Source organism: Protobothrops mucrosquamatus, unplaced genomic scaffold (assembly GCF_001527695.2).
Source record: "Protobothrops mucrosquamatus isolate PMUCROS unplaced genomic scaffold, P.Mucros_1.0 scaffold706, whole genome shotgun sequence".
NCBI classification, from domain to species: domain Eukaryota; kingdom Metazoa; phylum Chordata; class Lepidosauria; order Squamata; family Viperidae; genus Protobothrops; species Protobothrops mucrosquamatus.
In genome coordinates, this window is record NW_015386987.1 from 379253 (window position 1) to 400381 (window position 21129).

The 21129-nt window shown below is 40.5% G+C and overlaps 1 protein-coding gene across 1 annotated transcript in view; it reads left to right on the plus strand.

Moving 5' to 3' along the window:
* Positions 1-12493: 12493 nt before the first annotated feature.
* GNPTAB (N-acetylglucosamine-1-phosphate transferase subunits alpha and beta) overlaps positions 12494-21129 on the plus strand; it is a 46639-nt gene continuing 38003 nt past the window's right edge. Inside the window, exons 1-4 of the mRNA XM_015818238.2 lie at positions 12494-12644; positions 15389-15474; positions 20340-20459; positions 20688-20729. Of these exons, the coding sequence (XP_015673724.1) occupies positions 12528-12644; positions 15389-15474; positions 20340-20459; positions 20688-20729 (365 nt within the window). The 5' untranslated portion in view covers positions 12494-12527. The remainder of the gene's footprint in view (positions 12645-15388; positions 15475-20339; positions 20460-20687; positions 20730-21129) is intronic.

Here is a 21129-nt window from a genome sequence, read left to right on the forward strand (position 1 = left end):
CCCATAACAATTAAATTTACTATTTAAAGTTTCCATTTCTGCCAAGCTTTTTTTTTTGTCTAAAATTAATTCCTATGCTAAAGGAACAAAATATCAAGTGAAGTTGCAGTGGGGGAAAAAAATCCTTCCCTTTCACTTATGGAGAGAAAACTATCAATAGTTCCAGTTGGTTTCCCTTCAGAAACATGCATACTTGCGCAAGATTGGGATAGATTTTCCTCCAGAGGGAGGGAGGGAGAGGGAGAGGGAGAGAGAACAGTGGGAAAGGACAGAAGTATAGAGCAGTGATGGCGAATCTTTTAGAGACCGAGTGCCCAAACTGCAACCCAAAACCCACTTATGTGTCATTGGGTGCCAGGTAGGCGTGGCCCATTGGGTGGGCGTGGCTGCAGTGGAAACGGCAGACTGGGTAGGACTAAAAAGTTCAGTCAATCAATTCCAACTTTACGAGATCTTTTTTTTCCCAGTGAGAAGTTGAAATTGACTGATTGAACCTTTTTTTTTTGCACACGGCAGTGGAGGCCTAAAGCGAAAAGGTTTTATAAAACCCAGCTGAAGGCCTAGGACTGGAGCAACGGTGCGCGTGCCCACAGAGAGGTCTCTGCGTGGCAAGCGTGCCATAGGTTCGCCACCACGGGTATAGAGGGTGCAATTGGAAAACAATGAAATGGTGTTATTTCTAAATGTTCAAATAGCCTGCATATTATTTACCATTTTATGTTTTTGATCCAGGAATTGTATTTACACATGGTTAGTCACTTCATCTTGAATCTCATTTTCTCTCTGTCCACCATATCCGCCTCTCTTTGGGTCTCCACAAATAATGTTGGTGTAGAATTTGCTGTCCACATTGTTAACACCAGTTCTGCTTCTACTGTAATTCCTTGATATACTAAAATGCTCAGTCTTTAAAGGCATACTGATTGATTTTTCTCATTGATTAATGTCATTAAGCCAGCTAGTGGGAAAACAACCATAAATCAGAAGCTTCAGCACAAACAGAATGGGTTATTACACAATTGTGGAAATTTTTGTTAGTTTCTATAAACTGATTGTTCCTTTTTCTACAGCATGTTTGGGCAGCCATTGATTTAAAATAATGTAAAAGGAAGTTCCCAATCACAAACACATGTCTTAATGTAAAGGGAAGTTCCCAATCACAAACACGTTTATCAAAAATGACATCTGTAGTTCACCAACATTCCGATATAAGGAAATTGGGATAGAGATACCAAGGCAAAAACTACCTCAGAGAAGACTGCATAGACCACATAATGATAGTATGCCTAACTACATGTTACAGAAGCAGATAACTGAAACCTGCTGCCAGCAAAAAGGTCAATCACTTTAGAAGGAAAGTGTTCAAATTGACAAATTAGTGAGACTGGCAAACAAAAATTAATTTATCATTGTTTTCTATATGGTGCAGTGAGGAATAATGGGGCTGATGCTGCTACTGTGATGACATTTTCAATGTGCCTATACCATTGCGCAGATAACTTTCCTCCAAATAATATGAATTCAGATATCTATGGAATTCTGCTTGCCTCTCTTTTATCAGATTGAAAAGCTGATTATCTAGTGTGATTGCTTTCCAAGATAGGGAGTAATAGCTGAAAATAAAATAGGAATTTTAAAAAAAATTATTAATAGAACAAGTACTAGGAGAAAAGTAACAATGACAGAGACTGTTCAGTACCAAAGGGAAAGAGGTAAATGCATGCTCAGATACACCTCTGATCACTCATCTGAGCTCACTTCCATAATAAAAGGCAAGCACTGTGATTTTTACTTCATGAAATTGGGGAAACTGTCAGATTAAGGTCCAAAACATTAGGGCTATGCCATAATGTGCCTTTTTTGGACTTTCCTGTTGTTCTACAACAGTGATAGTGAACATTTTAGAGACCGAGTGTTCAAACCCCCTTGCCCCCACCCGCTTCCACGGCCCGCCACAGCAGATCGCCCAGGCAGCCCTGCAGCACCATGGTGGCCACGCCCTCTGCCCATACCCCGCAGCATCTGCGCATGATGGGGCATGAGGGTGGAGTCTTGTCCCTTCTGCCCAGCTGCCACGTCCTTGGCTGCGCTGTTCCACACAGGTCGGGCCTGGAGGTGACTCTCCTCTGGGGGTCTGCTGGTGAGGGGGCTGTGGGGGGAGGTAGGGCTGGGGCAACAGCACACGTACCTACAGAGAGGGCTCTGAATGGTGCCTCTGGCACACATGCCATAGGTTCGCCACCACTGTCCTACAAGAAGATGCAGCCTTCTTTAAAGAGTTGCTGTGCTGGTAATCCTTTATGTAGATATGGCACCAGCAGTCAGAAGGCAAATGTATTATAGGTGTGTAGAATATGGATTAATTTACTCACACCTCCCATGTAACAGGTGTATAAGAGCATGCACACTCCAGCTTTATTTTTCTCCTTTGAAGCAGAATTAGTGCACAGCCCTACAAAACACTTGTATTCTAGTAGAGAAAGCAACAACACAATGTTATTTAAATAAATGTGAAGAAATGTAGCTCAGAAGACTACACCTCTGGTCCCAGTGACCAACCCAGATTGGATCCTGCAAGTTTTCCAAAGTTGCTGATCTGGAATTTTCTGGATGGTTCAATAGCCACAATGTCATCCATGACTGCAAAAACTACTCCCCGCTGTTATTCTTTAGTCACTGGGTTTGCTTTTCATGTTTGTTCTCATTGGGTGTGAAAAAGGTGGTGGTACAAGGGACAACTGGCCACTTTGCAAGGAAAAGATATTGGAGATGAGGGGATGGGGATGGAGGCATGATGCAATTCCCATTCATTATAAAAAAAGGGCAGAAGTTTTAGAAGAAATAAGTTCCTTCCAGTAGGAATTCCACAGTTCGAGAAGAAATGCTGCAAAGTTATAGTGACAATGTTTTCTCAGGACTGGCTTCCCAAGCCCCACAACATTGTGAGAACACACAGGTATGATTCTGATTTTTCATCTGCATACAATTTGCATGTGGAGCTGCCTTTGTATTGTATATTTTTCTCTTTTTTCCTAGTGAAAAATAGATATTGTGGCTGTTCTTCAAGCATTGTTGCAACATAAACCTTGCTACACTGTAGGTTTTTATTTATTATATTACTGCACTAAGCAATAATTACAGGTCTTAGGTTGTGTGCAGATTAGTTAAAGAAATAATATTGAACAGACAATAAGACAATAACCATCAATGCAGTATAATAGCAGCAGGATCTTTGAATCAAATTTGGAAATTTTATTTCTCAGATCAATCTGATTATATAGAGAATAATGTATAAAGAATTATATTAGGTTCCCATAGGTGGGTCCCACCTGTGACTGTAAGAATCATATTGTGATTTTTTTTTTTCAGCATTATACAGAAATGCTTATTTGGCTAAGTCAGAAAACCATGATTTAAAAAAATATCTTTAGTTTGGCATGAAATCAACTACAGAATTGGAAGAGCCTTTGGAGAACAAGTCCATGGAAAACATAAGGAAAATGCAAATAAAAAGATGTGGAAAATAAGTAGCACAAGGAGAGAACAAGCATATTAATCAGTGCCTTGGGATAGATTTACCTGTATAGCAAGACAGAAAGTTACTATTCTTTCTGTGGAATGTGCCAAGTTAATTATTCCATTAATCGGAGTGAGACAGATATTCCATCTGAAAACATTATCTGTGCCATATGCAGTATTCCTTGTTACAATAAGAGCAGTGTTTGTTTAGTTTGGGCACAGTTTAGCCAACGTACTGCAAGTGCAACCAGTTTTCCTTAGTTGTGCTCTCACTTTTTTTTATAGAAGCCAAAGTCTCTTATCTGGACACTACCTTTCCTGTTTGCTATGGTTTATTTTTAAGTCCAAAGTCTTATTTTAACATAATATAGCTAACAGCCACCTAACATAATTTCTCATGGAGTGCTGTAATTATTTTAAAAAACACAACTAATTATTCATAATATGAATATGTGATAATATAATATGAACTAGAACCTCAGAAGTATAGTCTTATACATTTTACATCTGAAATAACCAATTAATTTCATAAGTTTTACTCTCAGGAATCTCAGTCCAAAAAGGCGAACAACCCGTTGCTTGGTTCAGTTCATAATTCATTTATATCTTGCGTAAAATCATAAAATGGTTTCTTTGGCTTGGATTTAACATATTGCATGCCATTTGTCACTGTATGTCATTATATGTAATAGGTTAGCAAATCTGGTAAATATTGCCAATTGTGATTTTTTTATATATAAAACATGGCTTAAAGTTTTGTTTGAATCCAGTCATTATAAACTGAAGTGGATATGTTCTTGTTCTCTTTGTGACTTGACTCCTGTAAGTTAGAATCAGAAACTTTATAATCCATCATGGATTGCTTCATTTTAAATGAAAGTGAACAGTTTGGATAAAATTGATCCATTTTATTCCTACCTAAATCCTGTTTTATTCTAAGTTAAGTTCTTGTTTAATTAGAGCTCGACTCTTGGTGATCTCTTGGACATGACCCTGTTGGTTTCTTGGCTATAATATGAAAGTAGACTGCTGTTGCTTTTTTATAAAAAGTTTTTTCAACTTCCCAATCTGGTCTTCTTGATAATCTCCCATCCAATAATTAACTAGATCTAGTCCTGTTTCTTTGTTTAATCCATCTGTCTGTCTGTCTGGGGGCTGTGTACAACAAAGTTATCAAACATGTTAAAACAACCCCAATTATTATTAAAAAGTTTTTAAAAATCATACATTTCAATTAGCAAGGGAGCCACCTCTAGATCTCGCCAGTCCCCTGAAGCTCTCAGCTGATTTCTGGAAAGCAAGTAGGGATGGAACTGACCTCACTTCAGGAGGCGGAGGGAATGTACCATAAGGCAGGATAAAACATTCATACAAATTTACATGGGACTCTGGGCGGCATACATAGTGTTAAAAAAAAAAAGACTAAAAATCATAACCTTCCACCATTTAAACCAATTAAAAGTTACAGTTAAAAAGTACAGTAACAAAAGGATGGGAGAGTCTTAAGATATATTAATGTATGTCTAACCAGGGGTAGTCAACCTTGGCTCTTTTATGACTCGTGGACTTCAATTCTGGGAGTTGAAGTCCACGAGTCATAAAAGAGCCAAGGTTGACTACCCCTGGTCTAAGCTATACACAGTGTAACCATTTAATGAGCTCTATGTTTCCTTGGGATCCCTAAGCTGAATGGCACATCGAAGTGTTGAGGGTCTTCCAGAAGGCCAGCAGAGGCCAATCTCATTTCAGGAGAATGATGTTCCAGAGAGCCAGTGGCATGGCAGAAAAAGGCTACCTTTCTGGATTCTGCCAAACAAACCTCTTTCTGCTGGACCTAATGGGATGGCTAGGTGTAACTGGAGAGAAGAGGTACTCAAATAACATGAGCTCATGTCGCTTGGGGCTTTAAAGATCAGTGTGCCATAGGTAATCCTCGACTTATGACCACAACTGAGCCCAAAATTTCTGTTGCTAAACAAGACATTTCTTAAGTGAATTTGGCCCCATTTTACAACTTTTCTTGCCACAGTTGTTAAGCAAATTACTGCAGCTGTTAAATTAGTAACACCGTTGTTAAGTGAAACTGGTTTCCCCATTGACTTTGCTTGTCAGCAGGTTGCAAAATGTGGATCACATGACGCCAGGAAACTGCATGAGTCAGTTGCCAAGCATCTCAATTTTGATCACATGACCATGGGGATGCTGCACTGGTCGTGTGAAAAATGGTCAGAAGTCACTTTTTTCAGTGCTGTTGTAACTTCGAACGGTCACTATACAAACTATTGTAAGTAGAGGACTACCAGTATTTATCTTATTTTGAAATCTCAAAGTATTTTAGTCATTTTCTAAGAGTAGATATCAAAATATACTTCCATTGCATGAAGTATGCAGTGTTGCATCTTCGAATCAATTCTTACCTAGTTTTATCATTTATAATTTTGCAGTGTGATATAATACATGACATTTCAGCATGGGAGGCACCCAAAGTTTTTGTCATGTGAAACACCAATTTATGCAGTCAGCAAGTGATTTTGCTGACTGCATAAATTTCTGCACTGGATGGTTAAGGCTGCTGGAGTTTTTATGTTTATAATAACACAGATATGCAAAACTCAGGTACACCTGCATCTAAAAAATTAGCATATCTGCCTGGGAGGCTTTAAAGTACTGTGAAGTTAGAGCTTCAGGTATGACAAGACCTGCCCAGTTTAGTATTGAGGATACCATGCACAGAATGGGTGTTCTATCTTTACAGAATCTGAGTTCATAGTTCTGACTAGCTGTGTTTACACACAATATAACTAGTCAGAAACTAACCAAGAAGAGAACTGGAGAAGTTCCTTCATAATGTTTTTCCTGGGGATAAATTGGAAGCACTGAAAAGAGGGCTGTACAATGAAAGACGGAATACTCACATGTACATCTGCGTCACCTTGTAAATAAATAAATGCAAGACAATCATGCTCATTTTAACAAAAAAACCCTCAATTAATATTAATTTCACATTGTAATTTTAATTTCTATACTTAATTTCCCACAAAATGCATTTCAGCTGTTTCTTCATTTCTACTCTATAGTTTCAGCTGCCTCCATTCCTTGTTCTTCTTACCACTAGTTCATATTTAGAAAACACGCGCATTAGCATTTTCTAATTGCTGTCATAGCCATTTTTCTATCCCATGTTTTCCGCATGTTACAAAATTGTAAAAACTCTAGTAGCTGTCAAGGGGTGCATAAGGAAAACTCCATTGACCAGATCTAATCAAAAGATCAAATCATAGGTCTCCCCCCCCACACTCTCAGTTGATTTCAGAACTGGAAAGGAACCTCCGTTATTATGAGCTGATATCTGATGAAGCTTCTTGGATAAAAAGCGAAATGTTTTCTTCTTCCTCCTCGAAGAAAAAAACAGTCCAGTTGCCTTTTGAAAAAGCACCTTTGAGACAACTATGACCTGGATGACTGAGAATCTCCACAGACATCATTTTCAAGCAACGATTAGTGGGTTTGGCCATTTCTCCTCCATGAAGAGCCTGCTATTTTACTATACAGAAATTATTTTAATCCCAAACAATACCATAACTTGGGTTATGATACTGTGTTTTTCCAAAAGTAAGACCTACTCCAAAAATAATCCCTAGCTTGATTTTTGGGGGTGGGCCTAATATAAGCCCTGCCTCAAAAATAAGCCCTAGTTTTGGAGCAAGGCGCATGTCTAAAAATCAAGATAGGGTAGGGGTGGGGGTGGAGCTGCCCCACGCGCCCCGACCTTACTGTTGCGGCCAGGCCTCCCATGAATTGACATCTGCCTCGCCGGCCCACTTCTTCTGTAGCGCCCCCCCCCCCCCGGCCTGCATTTTGCCATCAGAGGCCTTCTGGAAAGGCCTCTGCAGCCAAGAACCGAGCTATGGAATAGGCTGGGAGGTGTCACGTGAGTCAATCCGAGCTCCATTTTCAGCTGCAGAGGCATTTTCTTCAGCCACAGAAGAAGTGGGCCAGCTGGGTGGGGCTGTTGGTGCCGCTGCCGCGAAGTGAGACCATGGAAAAAACACCTCCCGAAAATAAGACCTGGTGCCTCTTCTGGAGGCAAAAATAAAAAATAAAAATAAGAGCAGGTCTTATTTTGGGGGAAATGCAGTAACTTGTATTCTTGTTTTGTTGAGTTCTACCCTGACCTTACTTTCAATCTTTTATAGAATACTGCTGGGTTAGAAGCTCATAAGACAGAAGGATTTGGGTACCCTCTAGTGGCTAGAAGTTTGATAACAGAAATTGTAGAGTGAGAACTTGAAAAGTCTCGTTTCTGCACTTTTGGCAGTACGCATCTTTTTAAAATCTGATGGCAGTACTATATTCTATTCTTTAACCAACTTCTAACTAGGAGCACAGAAAGGTGGTGATGATGATGCTTTCTGTCTGTATCTTTTATCTATATGGACTGTGGTGGAATGTATTCTGGATTTCCAAGAGGGAGAGACTGCATTCCAGAGGGGAAAGGAGACAGTGGAGCTTGGAAAGTTTGGTCCACAAGAAGAGGGTTAAAATGGCTCCTCTGTAGTTATTCCCAGTATATATCTATAGTTATGCTTATAGTTGCTTTAATCTGGCAAGATTCTGTCTATAGATGAAGAATAATATAGCAAACTAGTTGTATGTAACTCCATGTGTGTCAGGGGGAAACAACCAGATCCACACATGAAAGGTTTAAAATTTATTGCTTAAGTCTATGCACAGGAACCTTCTCAGACTAATGGTTTGCACCTGGGTAAAACTAGATAAGGTTCAATGCCAATCAAAGGGTGTTGGACTTTGACCTCTTGTGTCTATATATAGACTCTAAATTAATTCCTTGCTTGACTCTTCCCCCTAACTCTGCCAGTCTCTTCCATAATGTGTCTTTCCTGGTTTTTAGGGCATGATGTGGACAAAGTCATCAGTATGCCAATGACTTTCTGCCCTATTTCTTACTCTAGAACCAACTGAAGGAGGCACTGACTCATTTAAATACATAATCAGCTGGCTGACAACTAATAAGTGAAGTTGAATGATGAAAGACAGGCACTGGGACACAAAGGATCCAGCCTTTGCTTATCAAAAGCAAGAACAACGCCCAATCTTAAGGCATTCCAGAGAATGGCCAAGTCTGGGCTTTTCTGGAAGGCCTTTGGAGATTGAGCAGCCGGAGTTAACATCTGTGCCAGATATTCTTTATCATTGTCAAAGGCTGTGCTCTTTTTGTGGTATTGTTAGTCCGTATTTTGATTTATAGGTAATCAATTTATAACCACAAATGAGACCAAAATTTCCATTGCTAAGCAAGATGCTAAATGAATTTTGCCCCATTTTATAACCATTCTTGCCACTGTTGTTAAGTGAATCATTGTAGTTGATTTATTTATTTAGCGTATGGATTAAAATATCAGGGAAATCTATAAATGCTAGACAAAATGCAGTCCTGACAGCCTAAATTGCTAGTTCATTCTGTTCAGTACTTGTGTGCCTATCCCTGGTGCATTGCAGGAGGCAAACTAATTCACACCAGCTGACTAGTGGGTATTTTCCTCTTTGCCATCATGTATGGTAGCAATCCACAGTCCTCAAGATACTGTACAACTGGCCACTTAACAAATGTTTGAAGTTACACACACCCCCCCAAAGCTACATACGAACCTGTTTCAAAGTTACAATGCCTGCAATGTCCCCACAGTCATTCACTCTTACAAGTGACCACTCTTACATCCTGTCCTGCTGGGTCCCCAGCACACACCCAACTGTGTTTTGACATTCCTCTCCACCCCCAGTCACCATTTGCTCACTCACCTTTCAAAGATATTCAGAGCTCAGGAAGTCGGAATAGGGAAGGCCCAATTGAAGAGAAGAAATCTTGCTGGTTTGGCTTTCCTCCCTATGCTTTCCTCCCCCAGGGCCAGCAGTGCTAGCATAAAGCAGCGTAAAGCATTGTGAGAAAAGTAAAACCGGCAGGATTTATTCTCAGTTCTCCTAGCCTAGTATCATGAACTCTAGCATTACACTAGTGCTGTCGGCCCTGGGGGAGGGCAGGATTTCTTCTCCTAACCCGTGACTCCAGCGCCTCATGTGGCTCTTTCAGCCTTCTCCTGCGGCTCCCAGCCTCCTCCGCCATTTGCAGAGAGACAGAGACAGAGAGAGGCACTTGCGCCTCTCTCTCTCTCTCTCTCTCTCTCTCTCTCTCTCTCTCTGTGTGTGTGTGTGTGTGTGTGTAAAAAAGAGCGTGGCCTCACGCTGTTCTCCAACCTGACAAGCTTATTGGGCAGGGCTCCTCCTTTGCGGTGTCTCTGCAGGAAGTAGGAAAGCTCTCTCTCTCTCTCTCTCTCTCTCTCTCTCTCTCTCTCTCTCTCTCTCTCTCTCTCTCTCTCTCAACACACACACACACACTCACTCACACTGAGTGGGGGAAGAGGACTGGCAGACCAAGGGCAGGAGAGAGCCAGCCCAATAAGAATGTGTGTCAGCTTGTCCGAGAACAGCGTGAAGCCAGCTTACCAGGTACCCATAGGCACAAATATTTCAAATAAAAATGGAATTACAATCTCAGCAGTAAAAAAACAAAAGAGTCAGTTTGTTATAGTGGTTAAGGCATCAGGCTAGCAATGGGAGACTGAGTTTTAATCCTGCCTTTGTCACAAAACCAATTGGGTGATCTTGGGCCAGTCACTCTCTTTCAACCCTAGAAAGGAGGCAATGGCATAGCCATTTCTGAAAAGTCTTGTCAAGAAAACTGCAAGGCCCGGTCCAGAATCACCAGTAGTCAAAAACCGATTCAAAGGCACCTACACCCTGAAAAAAAAACACATTTCAAATAATACTAATATTTGTGTCTGTTTCATTCTGAATTTTTGGGAAACCGTGCCCTGATTTCATTCTGTCTTCTGCATAAAGCAGGGGTGTCAAACTGCCGGCCCGTAGGCCGGACGCACATCCGGAAGCTACGCCCACCCCATTGCTGGCAATAGCAAAACTGTCTCGATATGTTGCACGATGTCACGTGATGTTGCGAGTTTGACATGTCTGGCATAAAGAAAAGCATATTTGCACACATAACTGCAGGAAAAAAAGCTGAAATAATGTAGCCAGAGCTAGAGTCCCATTCTTCTCAGAAATAGTTAAAAGGAAATCAGATAGAATTTAATATTGGGTTTGTTGAAAGAAAAATCTTCATCAGGGTCCAGGCCAAGCTGAGAATAAACAAAATGGAGACTGCTTTAGAAATAAGGTTCTTGTTTATTGAAGAGCAGAACCACAACAGCATGTGGCTCTGGGACAGCTGACCATATGGAGCTGGGAGTGGTGGGTTTTTATACCTTCTTGGGCTTTTGAGGTTGTTTCCTGTTCCGGTTTGAGGCTTTGTATTTCCTGTGTCATGTACTTTCACCTGAGTCTGAGTGTGCCCTTTTAGTATTGGTGGGTTAATCCTATTACGTCCCCAAAGGTCATGTCTTTTAGAGTTTGGGTGGGGTATGTAGACTTTAGAGGTTTTTGTCTTCCTAATCTCATAGCTTCTAGCTTCCTGGCCCCAACCTTCCTGAATGGATTATTGAATTTGCATTTTTAATGCGGCACTCAGAGCCTCTCTGTGGGCATGCACACCGTTGCCCCAGTCCTAGGCCTTCAGCTGGATTTTATAAAACCTTTTCGCTTTAGGCCTCCGCTGCCATGTACAAAAAAAAAAGGTTCAATCAGTCAATTTCAACTTCTCGCGGGGAAAAAAAAAGATCTTGCAAAGTTGGAATTGATTGATTGAACTTTTTAGTCCCACCCAGTCTGCTGTTACCACCATAGCCACACCTACCCAATGGGCCACACCCACCCAGCACTCGACGATGCATAAGTGGGTTTTGGGTTGCAGTTTGGGCACTCGATCTCTAAAAGGTTCGCCATCACTGGCCTAAGGGCCGGGGCTAGTTTCTGGGACTGGTTTCTGTCTTTTTAAAGATCTTCTCCATTATTCCTTTGGGGAAATATTTTTAATATTCCCCAAAATATTTCTTTCTCTGGATTCTTCCCACAGGTTCCTTCACCAAGCAAGATACTGAACAAAATGCAGGTAGTCCTCGACTTACAACAGTTCACTTAGCGACTGTTCAAAGTTAATACCGCACCAAAAAAAAGAGACTTATGACCCTTTTTCACACTTATGACTATTGCAGCATCCCCATGGTCACGTGATCAAAATTCAGATGGTTGGCAGCTGGCTCATATTTATGACGGTCGCAGCGTCCCAGAGTCACGTGATCCCCCCTTTTGCAACCTTCTGACAAGGAAAGTCAAAGGGAAAACCAGATTTACTTAAACAACTGGGTAGGGTTGCCAGGTGTCCACTATTTGAGTGGACAGTCCACTTTTTTCACATTATGTTCACTATTTTTTTTCACAAAATAGTGGACATTTTTTTATTCAAAAGCTTTATGATGAAATGGTACGTAATCTAAAGCTGTACAGTCTACTTTTTTTACTACTTAACGGGGGGGGGGGGCGAACAGGTGATAAAAAACCTTCGTCTGGACCGTTGGGATGTTGACCCAATGATTAAATTCTTGACGTTGCTAGGGGAATTGTTGACACCGTTCTTTCCAGTATTTTGCCCCGTTTTAAGTGACTTGGTTGCAGAGCCGTTGTCTTTAAACCCCGACTTAACACCGGCATTGAGCTCCTGATGGACGAGCCTCGGGAAACCTCATCGCGGCGGCTCTTTCGCTCCCTCCCAATCACGAGGCAGCCGAGACGCCTGACAAACACATGACCGGATCGCGGCGCGTTGCAAAACCGAGCCCCGCCCCCGCCGAGGAAAGCCTTTCCCCGCCCACAGGAGGCGGGGCCATCTGCCGGAAGCAGCCAGCGCGCCGGAGCCTCCGCGATGTGCCGGGGACGGGAATTCGGCGGCGACTGCCACTGCTAGGATTGCCGGCTGCCGACTGCGAGGAGGGCGGCACGGGTGGCGCTGGCTGCAGGGTGATGGTGCCCGGCGGGCCATGCTGCTGAAGCTCCTGCAGAGACAGACCTACACCTGTCTGTCCCACCGATATGGGCCCTGCCTTTGCCTTGGAGGCATCGTCCTCCTGATCGTCTCCGCCCTGCAGTTCGGCGAGGTAAGGCGCGGTGCCCGGTTGCCAGCAGCCTCCGTCCGAGCGCTGAGCTCCCGTTGCCCGCGACCCTGCCTTCCCCCGGCTTCTCTCTCTCTCTCGCCTCTTCCTGGAGCAGTGTTTCTCAACCTTGACAATTTTAAGGCATGTGGACTTCAACTCCCAGAATTCCACAGCCAGCATTGCTGGCTGTGGAATTCTGGGAGTTGAAGTCCACATGCCTTAAAATTGTCAAGGTTGAGAAACACTGTCCTGGAGGCTTTTCTCATTCTTTGCGCCGGCCTTCTGTCTCCAAGCGATGTTCCTTCTCCAGGCCTCCCCTTTCAGACAAGCGCTTTTGCTCCCCCGTGCATTTCAGCCTGGCCTCTGGGCCCTTCTTGGCGGAAGCGTTTTCCCTTCAACGGGCGTATCAACCAAGGCCAAAAAAAAAAAACCCCTCCTCTTCACCAGTTGGATTTTTCTTCGGCGGTCGCTCTGAGAAACGCAAAGCTCCTGCTGCGAACTTTATGTTCTCTCCCGTGCTCGGGTCCTTTTCTTTTCCGGTTTCTCTGCAACGTAAAAAAAATAATTGATCATTGCCTTCACTTGCTTGCAATGATTCCCTGCTGCTTTGTTCTGTGCCTTTTCCCGTGGGAGCAGCCAGCCAGCCACCCGTGGCTGTGTCAATACATGAAAGGCCGTGGAGGCCGCCGCTTTAGGCAACTCTTGTTTTCCCGGCTTCCGCTCCTAAGCCTACAGCAGTTTTGATCGGGGTAGATCTGGGCTGCAAAAATCCGGGCGGCCATTAGGTGACAAAAAATGAGAATGCAGGGTTTGTTTTTTTTAATTTATCTGTTGCCATAGCTAAAGATCATCCACATGTTTGCCTCCCAGATGTGATATGTAGTAGGCACCGTAACAGAATAGTGGCGTAGAGGTGAGGAAACCGCGAAGAAAAGGCTATGAGGAGTGAGACTTCTACCGCTGTGACTCCCGGTTTGTCAAATTCCAATTTGCCCTGGAAAGGGCATTTTCAGGGATCCCAGCCTGGAGGCTGCTGTTCTTGCAGTCTTCTTGTGACGGAACCAGGGTAGAGAGAATAAGCATGCCATGCCTTATTCATTTTAATTAAATTTATATGCTGCCCACCTTAGCTGCAAAATTCCAGGCAGCTAATAGATGGCACCCAAAAATCTCAAAAATCTCCTAATCCTTTTATTTAAGGCAGGGGTCTTCAAACTTGGCCCTTTTATGGCTTGTGGACTTCAACTCCCAGAATTCGTCAGCCATCTGTCATAAAAGGGCCAAGTTTGGAGACCCCCGATTTAAGGGATGCCTGGACTTTTGCAGCCTAAAAAGAGGTAGGCTTAAAAACTTAAAGGTGGGGATCAGGTGAGAAATTTCTGAGAAGAGGATACACTTACAGGAAATCAAACAGCAGAAGAGAGAACCCACGAATGATAAAATATGGTCATTAGCATCATTCAATAACAGAAGACAGATAAATATAAAACAAGATGGAAATTAGCTGTTCAGAAATTATGGAATGTCATAATTAAGAAGGCCATGTCCCATTTTTCTGATGGAGGAGGTGAGCTAAAAAAGATCAGCTGATGAAATTCTTAAAGCAGATTCATGTGAATTGTTTCCCTTAAATTCATGTAGGCAAATGGGTGAAAAGTTGAAGGATTTCTGCAAGGGGCAGGCAAACTGTGGGTAAATGCTCCTCCCCATGAACATGGAAACTGATAGTCAGCTACTTATTTTCAAATGACATTGTGATTTATAGATAAGCTTCAGGTCATGTAGACTGCCATACTGGATGCCTAACAGCTTTCATCTGCTGATCACAGAGTAAGTGAACTTCCCTAATGCAGGGGTCCCCAACCCCCAGTCCTTGGACCAGTACTGGGCCGCGGCATGCCAGCAACCGGGCCGCACAAACAAGCAAGGCCCCATCCACGAGATACAGGCAGCACACAAAACCATACACCCTCCAGTTCACAGAAAAACCTCTCTCCACAAAACCGGTCCCTGGTGCCTAAAAGGCTGGGTCTCTGCCCTAATGCTTTGTATTAGCTTTTATTTTGTGGACTCGTATGGGGTCTTGTTATGGAATTCACAGGTTGTTTCAGAATCCATTAATAAATGTCTGCAGGGATGATAAATCAGGACAAATGACAACCTTGATACTGCAAGGCAAACCATATGACTTATGTACAAATGTCTTATGTCAGAACATAAGTACAAAAGGCCAAGGTTTATGTTATGATATGCTTTTTGTTATTGTGATTTGAAGTGGACAACAATTCTCTGAATCCTAGTTGTCAAGAAGGACTTCATAAGATTGAAGACTGGGGTAATTCTATGCTGAAATTATTTGTGGGATGAAGTTAAGTGGCAAACTGGTAGAATGTAAAAATAAAAAGACATAACATTTTTCTGTATTGGAGTCTTACAAGTCATTTTTACACATATATGGCTGGGAAAAGAAAGAATTATACCCATGATTCAAATTAGAGCAGGTATGTCGTGTTTAAAAGGATCTTTAATAATAATAATGTTTGATATATTTGACTATATTTGTGGAGAACCTTCCACTCTTCAGGAACAACTTAAGTAGTTTATTCCACTTTATAAAATATCCTAAAAATGTAAGAAAGGGCAGACTTAAACCTTGTTCTCTGCATTTCCATTTACAAGTTATATTAGTTTTAAAATCTATTTCAGTTCAATTATTTTAGAATATAATCTCAACCATTCTTCCATAGGTTGCATTGGAGTGGAGCCGGGACCAGTATCATGTCCTGTTTGACTCTTACAGGGATAATGTGGCTGGGAAATCATTTCAGAACAGGTGAGCCTCAGATCTGGAAAGGCATTGCTTCCCCCATTGTGTAAGAAAAGCAAATGCTAGTGTTTGCATGAGAGGCAGGCTGGTCTAGTGGTTAAGGCACCAGCCGAGACCATGGGTTCTCCTTCTGCCTTGGGTGGGTTATCTTGGGCCAGTCATTCTATCTCAGCCCTTGGAAGAAAGTAGACGCAAAACATTTCTGAAAAACTTGCCACGAAAATGCAGAGTCTTGTTCAGACAGTCACTGAGAGTCAACACAGACTCAAAGGCACACACAGAAAAAGGAGAAATTGCAACAACACTATTTCTTCTGCATTGTTTTTCTCTTTCCCCCTTCCCCAAATTCACTGTACAAATTGAAGAAAAGAAGAGAGAAAAATATAATAAAACACCAAAAAGAAATATATAAGGGATGTTTTTAAAAACCAAATGTTGTTATATCCAATACAAATGTTGTATACAAATGTTTGGTTATTTATTTTTATTTGAAATAGTTTTAGTTGTTAAAAATGATAATATCGAAGAAACAATGTTGCTGCAATTTCTCCAGATTCTTGGAAGTGGAGATAAATGTTTTCATTTTTTTTAAAGCAATATGATACTTTGTAAATGTTTAGAATTGATGTACATATGAATGTACATACTACATAATATCTGTTATAGAAACAATCTTTCAGTGTGGAATCTTAGATAAGTTTAATCTTGGTCCCATGATTTGGCTCAAAACCCAGCCAACAATTGTCAAAGTTGCCCACATTTTTCCTATGTCACTTAGTTGTTATATTCTTATCTTGGTTGACTAAGCCACAGTCAGCTAACCCAATTTTCAATGTTTAAATAATTAAACCTAGGAGTTTGGTTTTTATATACTAGGCTAAAATGTGGCTGATTTATTTGTAGCTTAATGTGTTTTACAAAGAATTAAAAGTTCCTGGCATTTTCAGAGATTTGGAAATAGGCAATAGCTTTTTCAAAAACATGCTACCCTGAGAATAGCTCTGATCTGGTGTATTGATAGCCACTAAATGTAGAACAAAATACAGTTCTGCTTTGCAGATGCCCTAAATCAGAAGGCAGCAAAATGGCAATTTGGATCCTTGTCTTAGGCAGGAACAAGTTCTGGATTAGTCTTATTCCATTCATCTGGATTGACCTTTGAACCTTCCTAGATAGCAAAGTTTCTAAAAGGCTCCTACGTGCCTGAGTAGTTATTGTTCTGTTGGATTTTATTTCACTTTTTGTTAGTTTTGATTTCAAGCTTTCTTTCTCTATTTTTAATATTTTTTTGTCTTTTGAAATGCAAATTAATTCACATGGCATATACAATCCTTTTGCTAGGCCAAAGGTCACAAAATGTGCAAGCCTTAGGATCTCTGTATCTCTTAACCAAGCAACAGGCAACCTATGGAAAGTAGAAAAAGACCAGAATCTAGATCAGTGGTGGCGAACCTATGGCACAGATGCCAGAGGCGGCACTCAGAGCCCTCTCTGTGGGCACGCGTGCCGTCGCCCCAGTCCTAGACTTTCAGCTGGGTTTTATAAAACCTTTTTGCTTTAGGCCTCCGCCGCCGTGTACAAAAAAAAAGGTTCAATCAATCAGTCAATTTCAACTTCTCGCGAAAAAAAAAAATCTTGCAAAGTTGGAATTGATTGATTGAACTTTTTAGTCCCACCCAGTCTGCTGTTACCACCGCAGCCACGCCCAGCCAGTGGGCCACACCCACCCAATGGGCCACACCCAATGGGCCACACCCACCCGGCACTCGACGATGCATAAGTGGGTTTTGGGTTGCAGTTTGGGCATTCGGTCTCTAAAAGGTTCGCCATCACTGATCTAGATGTTAAAATCTATGAAGTCTCTATGAATTGTAAAATTGAAAATGGGAGGAAATTACAGACATTTTTATATTAGGTTCTGCCTGATTTGAAAAGGGGGTACACCAAGAATAATAAAGAAAAAAAATGTTTCACACTTCTGAAAATAGCAAACCCAATCATTATGTGAACCCATATTTATCCTTAGGAGAAACATATAGGCTTTTTGTCAATATAGCCAAGGACAGATTAATGAGACCATTCTTACACTGACAAAGCTAGAGATGGTATCTATAACTATAAATGGTATCACTGGTAAAAAGTGAAAAAGAAAAAAAAGTAGGTATTAAATTGGATAGTTATGTCATTTTTTAAATTCTCCAAATAACTGAACACCAGGCTTCACAAAGTCTCTGTCAGATATCTAAGAACTGTCCCAAATTAGCTGCAGTTTGTGATAGCAAGGAACAGCAGTTATCTCCAAGAACTGTAAATAAATTAAGAGAGTTCTTAATAGGCACATAAAATTGAATATCTATGGTGGCAATTAAAAATAACAGTGCTATTACTACTTTAAAATCTGTATATACCTCATCTAGATATCACAGATTAAAAAACATTCTTTGTGCCTTCTGTATAATCCATGTAGAACTATATATGAATATTCAGTTGTTTGTACTGCTACTCATGCTCTTTAATATCCAACATGGATTTTATATGTAAAATTTTGGAAGAAAGGACAACAGAAAAATACTGTAATGTTTCAATGTATTTATTTAATGTGTGTAATTCATGGTAGAGTCAGTTCTGATTCACATAGATGAGTCACATGCTGTTGCTTCTGATTTGAATTCACATTCTAAATAAACAGAAATAGATTTTTTTCCTATGAGTCATCACCCATTTATAATTTTGAATAATCATAGGAAGGATGGAGATACTTGCTCAGTGTTGTCTGCAAAATCTCTTGCAACCTTAATTCCACTTTACCAAAAATACTTTATTTCATTACTGTAATGTTATGACTTCAAATGCTGGAATTCCACTTGAGATAATTGACCTAGGTATGATCTTGAAGTGATGGTCCCATTTTTTAAAAATTTGCAAAGAAGCAATCTGCGGCATGCCGTGGATGGCCCTGAGGGTGGGTGGGGTGAGGGCGGAGCAGGGCGGGAGCAGGTGGGCGGAGTGGGGGTGGGCCGGTTTTTGGATACTCAGTCTCTAAAAGGTTCGCCATCACTGACTTATAGGGATCCCAGTGAACTTATTTGGCTGGGGAAGGCTCATCTAGAATTTCAGTCTTTTTAAACATGCTAAGCCTTAGGATTGTGCTTTCCCTCTGTTCTGCTTATACTCCATTGTCAAGACATTTGAGACTGGTGGGGTGTGTGTGTTACCCTGTACACCTATATAGAGCACATCTTTGCTCCTGACCTATGTTCTTTTTCACACCAGTTTTGAACTCTCAGGAGCAAATACACGGTAGTTGCCTCCTGGTCCTCCCGAATAAAGGAGAATAGATCTGTGCCCATACAGGTACTCCTCAACTTACAACAGTTCATTTAGTGACCATTCAAAGTTATAACGGCACTGAAAAAAGAGACTTATGACCATTTTTCACACAACCTTGGTAGCAGCCCCATGATCATGTGATCAAAATTCAGATGCTTGGCAACTGGTTCATACTTATGACCGCTGCTGTGTCCCAAAATTAGCTTTTGTGACTTTCTGACAAGCAAAGTCAATGGGGAAAGCCAGATTCACTTAACAACTGTGTTACCGGTACTAACGTATCAAGCGCAGTGATTCACTTAACAACTGTGGCAAGAAAAGTTGTAAAATAGGGCAAAACTCACTTAATAAGTGTCTCAACAGAAATTTTGGGCTGAATTGTGAGTCGTACGTCGAGGACTACCTGTATTTAAAACTACCAGCAGAATAATAATAATAAAAAGGATTTATAATGCATCATGCCTAGCATTTGGTCATAAGTACCTACCAGTTTCTGTGTAACCCAGATAAAAAATAAGTAGTAGCTAATGGTTTTGGAGCTTTAGAATAGATTGGCTATTTCAAGGATTAGACAAACATATTAATAAGTGTCTTAATTTTCCTTAAATGGAATTAAATTCTGCAGAGATGCTGAGTTTAATGTGATTGCTTGTAATTCAGGATTTCACCAGTTACTCTAGTTAGGCAAATCCACATTTCAGCTTATTCACCTTTGCTGATAGTTGTTATAATGGCTAGGCAATACTCATCCTTCCTAATTAAAAGTACAACTACAAGTATCTAAGAATATAAAGATATTGGGTAGCAGTTTATTAAGAATATTTTTTAAACTATATTTTTGTCTGGTCAAGGAACTGTATCGGATTTAGGAAAAGGCTATAATCTTAATTCCCAATCAAGAAGCTCTGTGGGTAACTTATATTCACAACTGGTCATCAAAAGGATAAAATGGGGAAATGAATCAGTGAAACTTTATATTGCATCACAAGTTGTTGTTGAGTGTTGGGAGATAATACTGACTTTCATCTTTATTCTTTCTTATCCCATTCTGGCCTCCTTTGGGGTCAGTATACAGTTAATTAAAACAGTGAGTATCTGGTTGTTGGCAAAGTAGTGGAAACATTGAGATCAAGTTGTCTCTTTAGCTTTTTAAATATTAACTATTTTTTTAAATAAAAAAGGCTGTTGATGCATTGTTTTCTTTCACAGAAGTATTTCTGGAATGATTCTCATTATAGAAGAAAATCACACAGATCATTTATTAAAAGCAGGATGGATTATTAAATGTTTGATGCCTGCCAGCTCGTGAACTTGATGGAGTAATGGAAAGTTTCATTACAATAAACCTTATGGTGTTCAGTGACAGGAACTGGAAGGTTTAACCAAACAATGTTAATGTATCAAATGTATTAAATCCCTTATCATTTGCAACTTGTCTATTCCAGTATTTGAAGAAAAATGTAATGTGTAGCACTATATTAAATTAAATCCTGATAGACTAAATAGGATTTTTTAAAATGTGTTTTTCAATTATTTCTAAGGCTTTGCTTACCTATGCCTATCGATGTAGTGTATACCTGGGTGAATGGTACTGATGTTGAATTGATGAGGGAACTGCAACAGGTGAGGAAACAGATGGAAGAAGAACAGAAAGCAATACGGTATGGATTTTGTTCTTTGTGAAAGTGTAAAACAAATGTTATTTCTTAATGAGGCACTTTTGTTCAGAATATATTAGTGATATTAACAGAAAAAGACCATCTGATGGAGATTTTGTTGATTTTCAAAAAAGAGCAGAACTTTTAATGTATATATAGTGCATACATTAATATTGTATCTGTGTGATATATTTGAGGTGTGTAATTGTTTTATGTTTACTTGTTCTTTAGGGAATTTCTTGGAAAGAATGTCACTGAGCCAACAAAGAAAAGGTAAAAAAAAAAAAACAACCCAAGTATTTTGGAGCTATGTTTTCTGTATTTCAAATTGGAGCTTAACTATGAGAAATTTTAAGTGAGCAAAATAAATAATATTTAACCTTAATAAAAATTAAGTCAAGAGAATATTGTAGGAAAATGTGTAAATTTTCTCTAATGTCCAATAATAAATATTTTATGTATTAACCACATGGACAATCTGTGTTAGACACTGATTATTATAATCCAAGTCTTATAAAGCATATATCATTCTCCTGGTGACTATATACTGTATAAGTCACCTTGTGGCAGTGGTTTCCAACCTTTCTGGAGGGTAGAGGGGATTGTTCTGTGTTAGTGGCAGGCATGGAGACCGCCTGCCACTCACACAAGTGGAGCTCTGCGCGCATGCTTG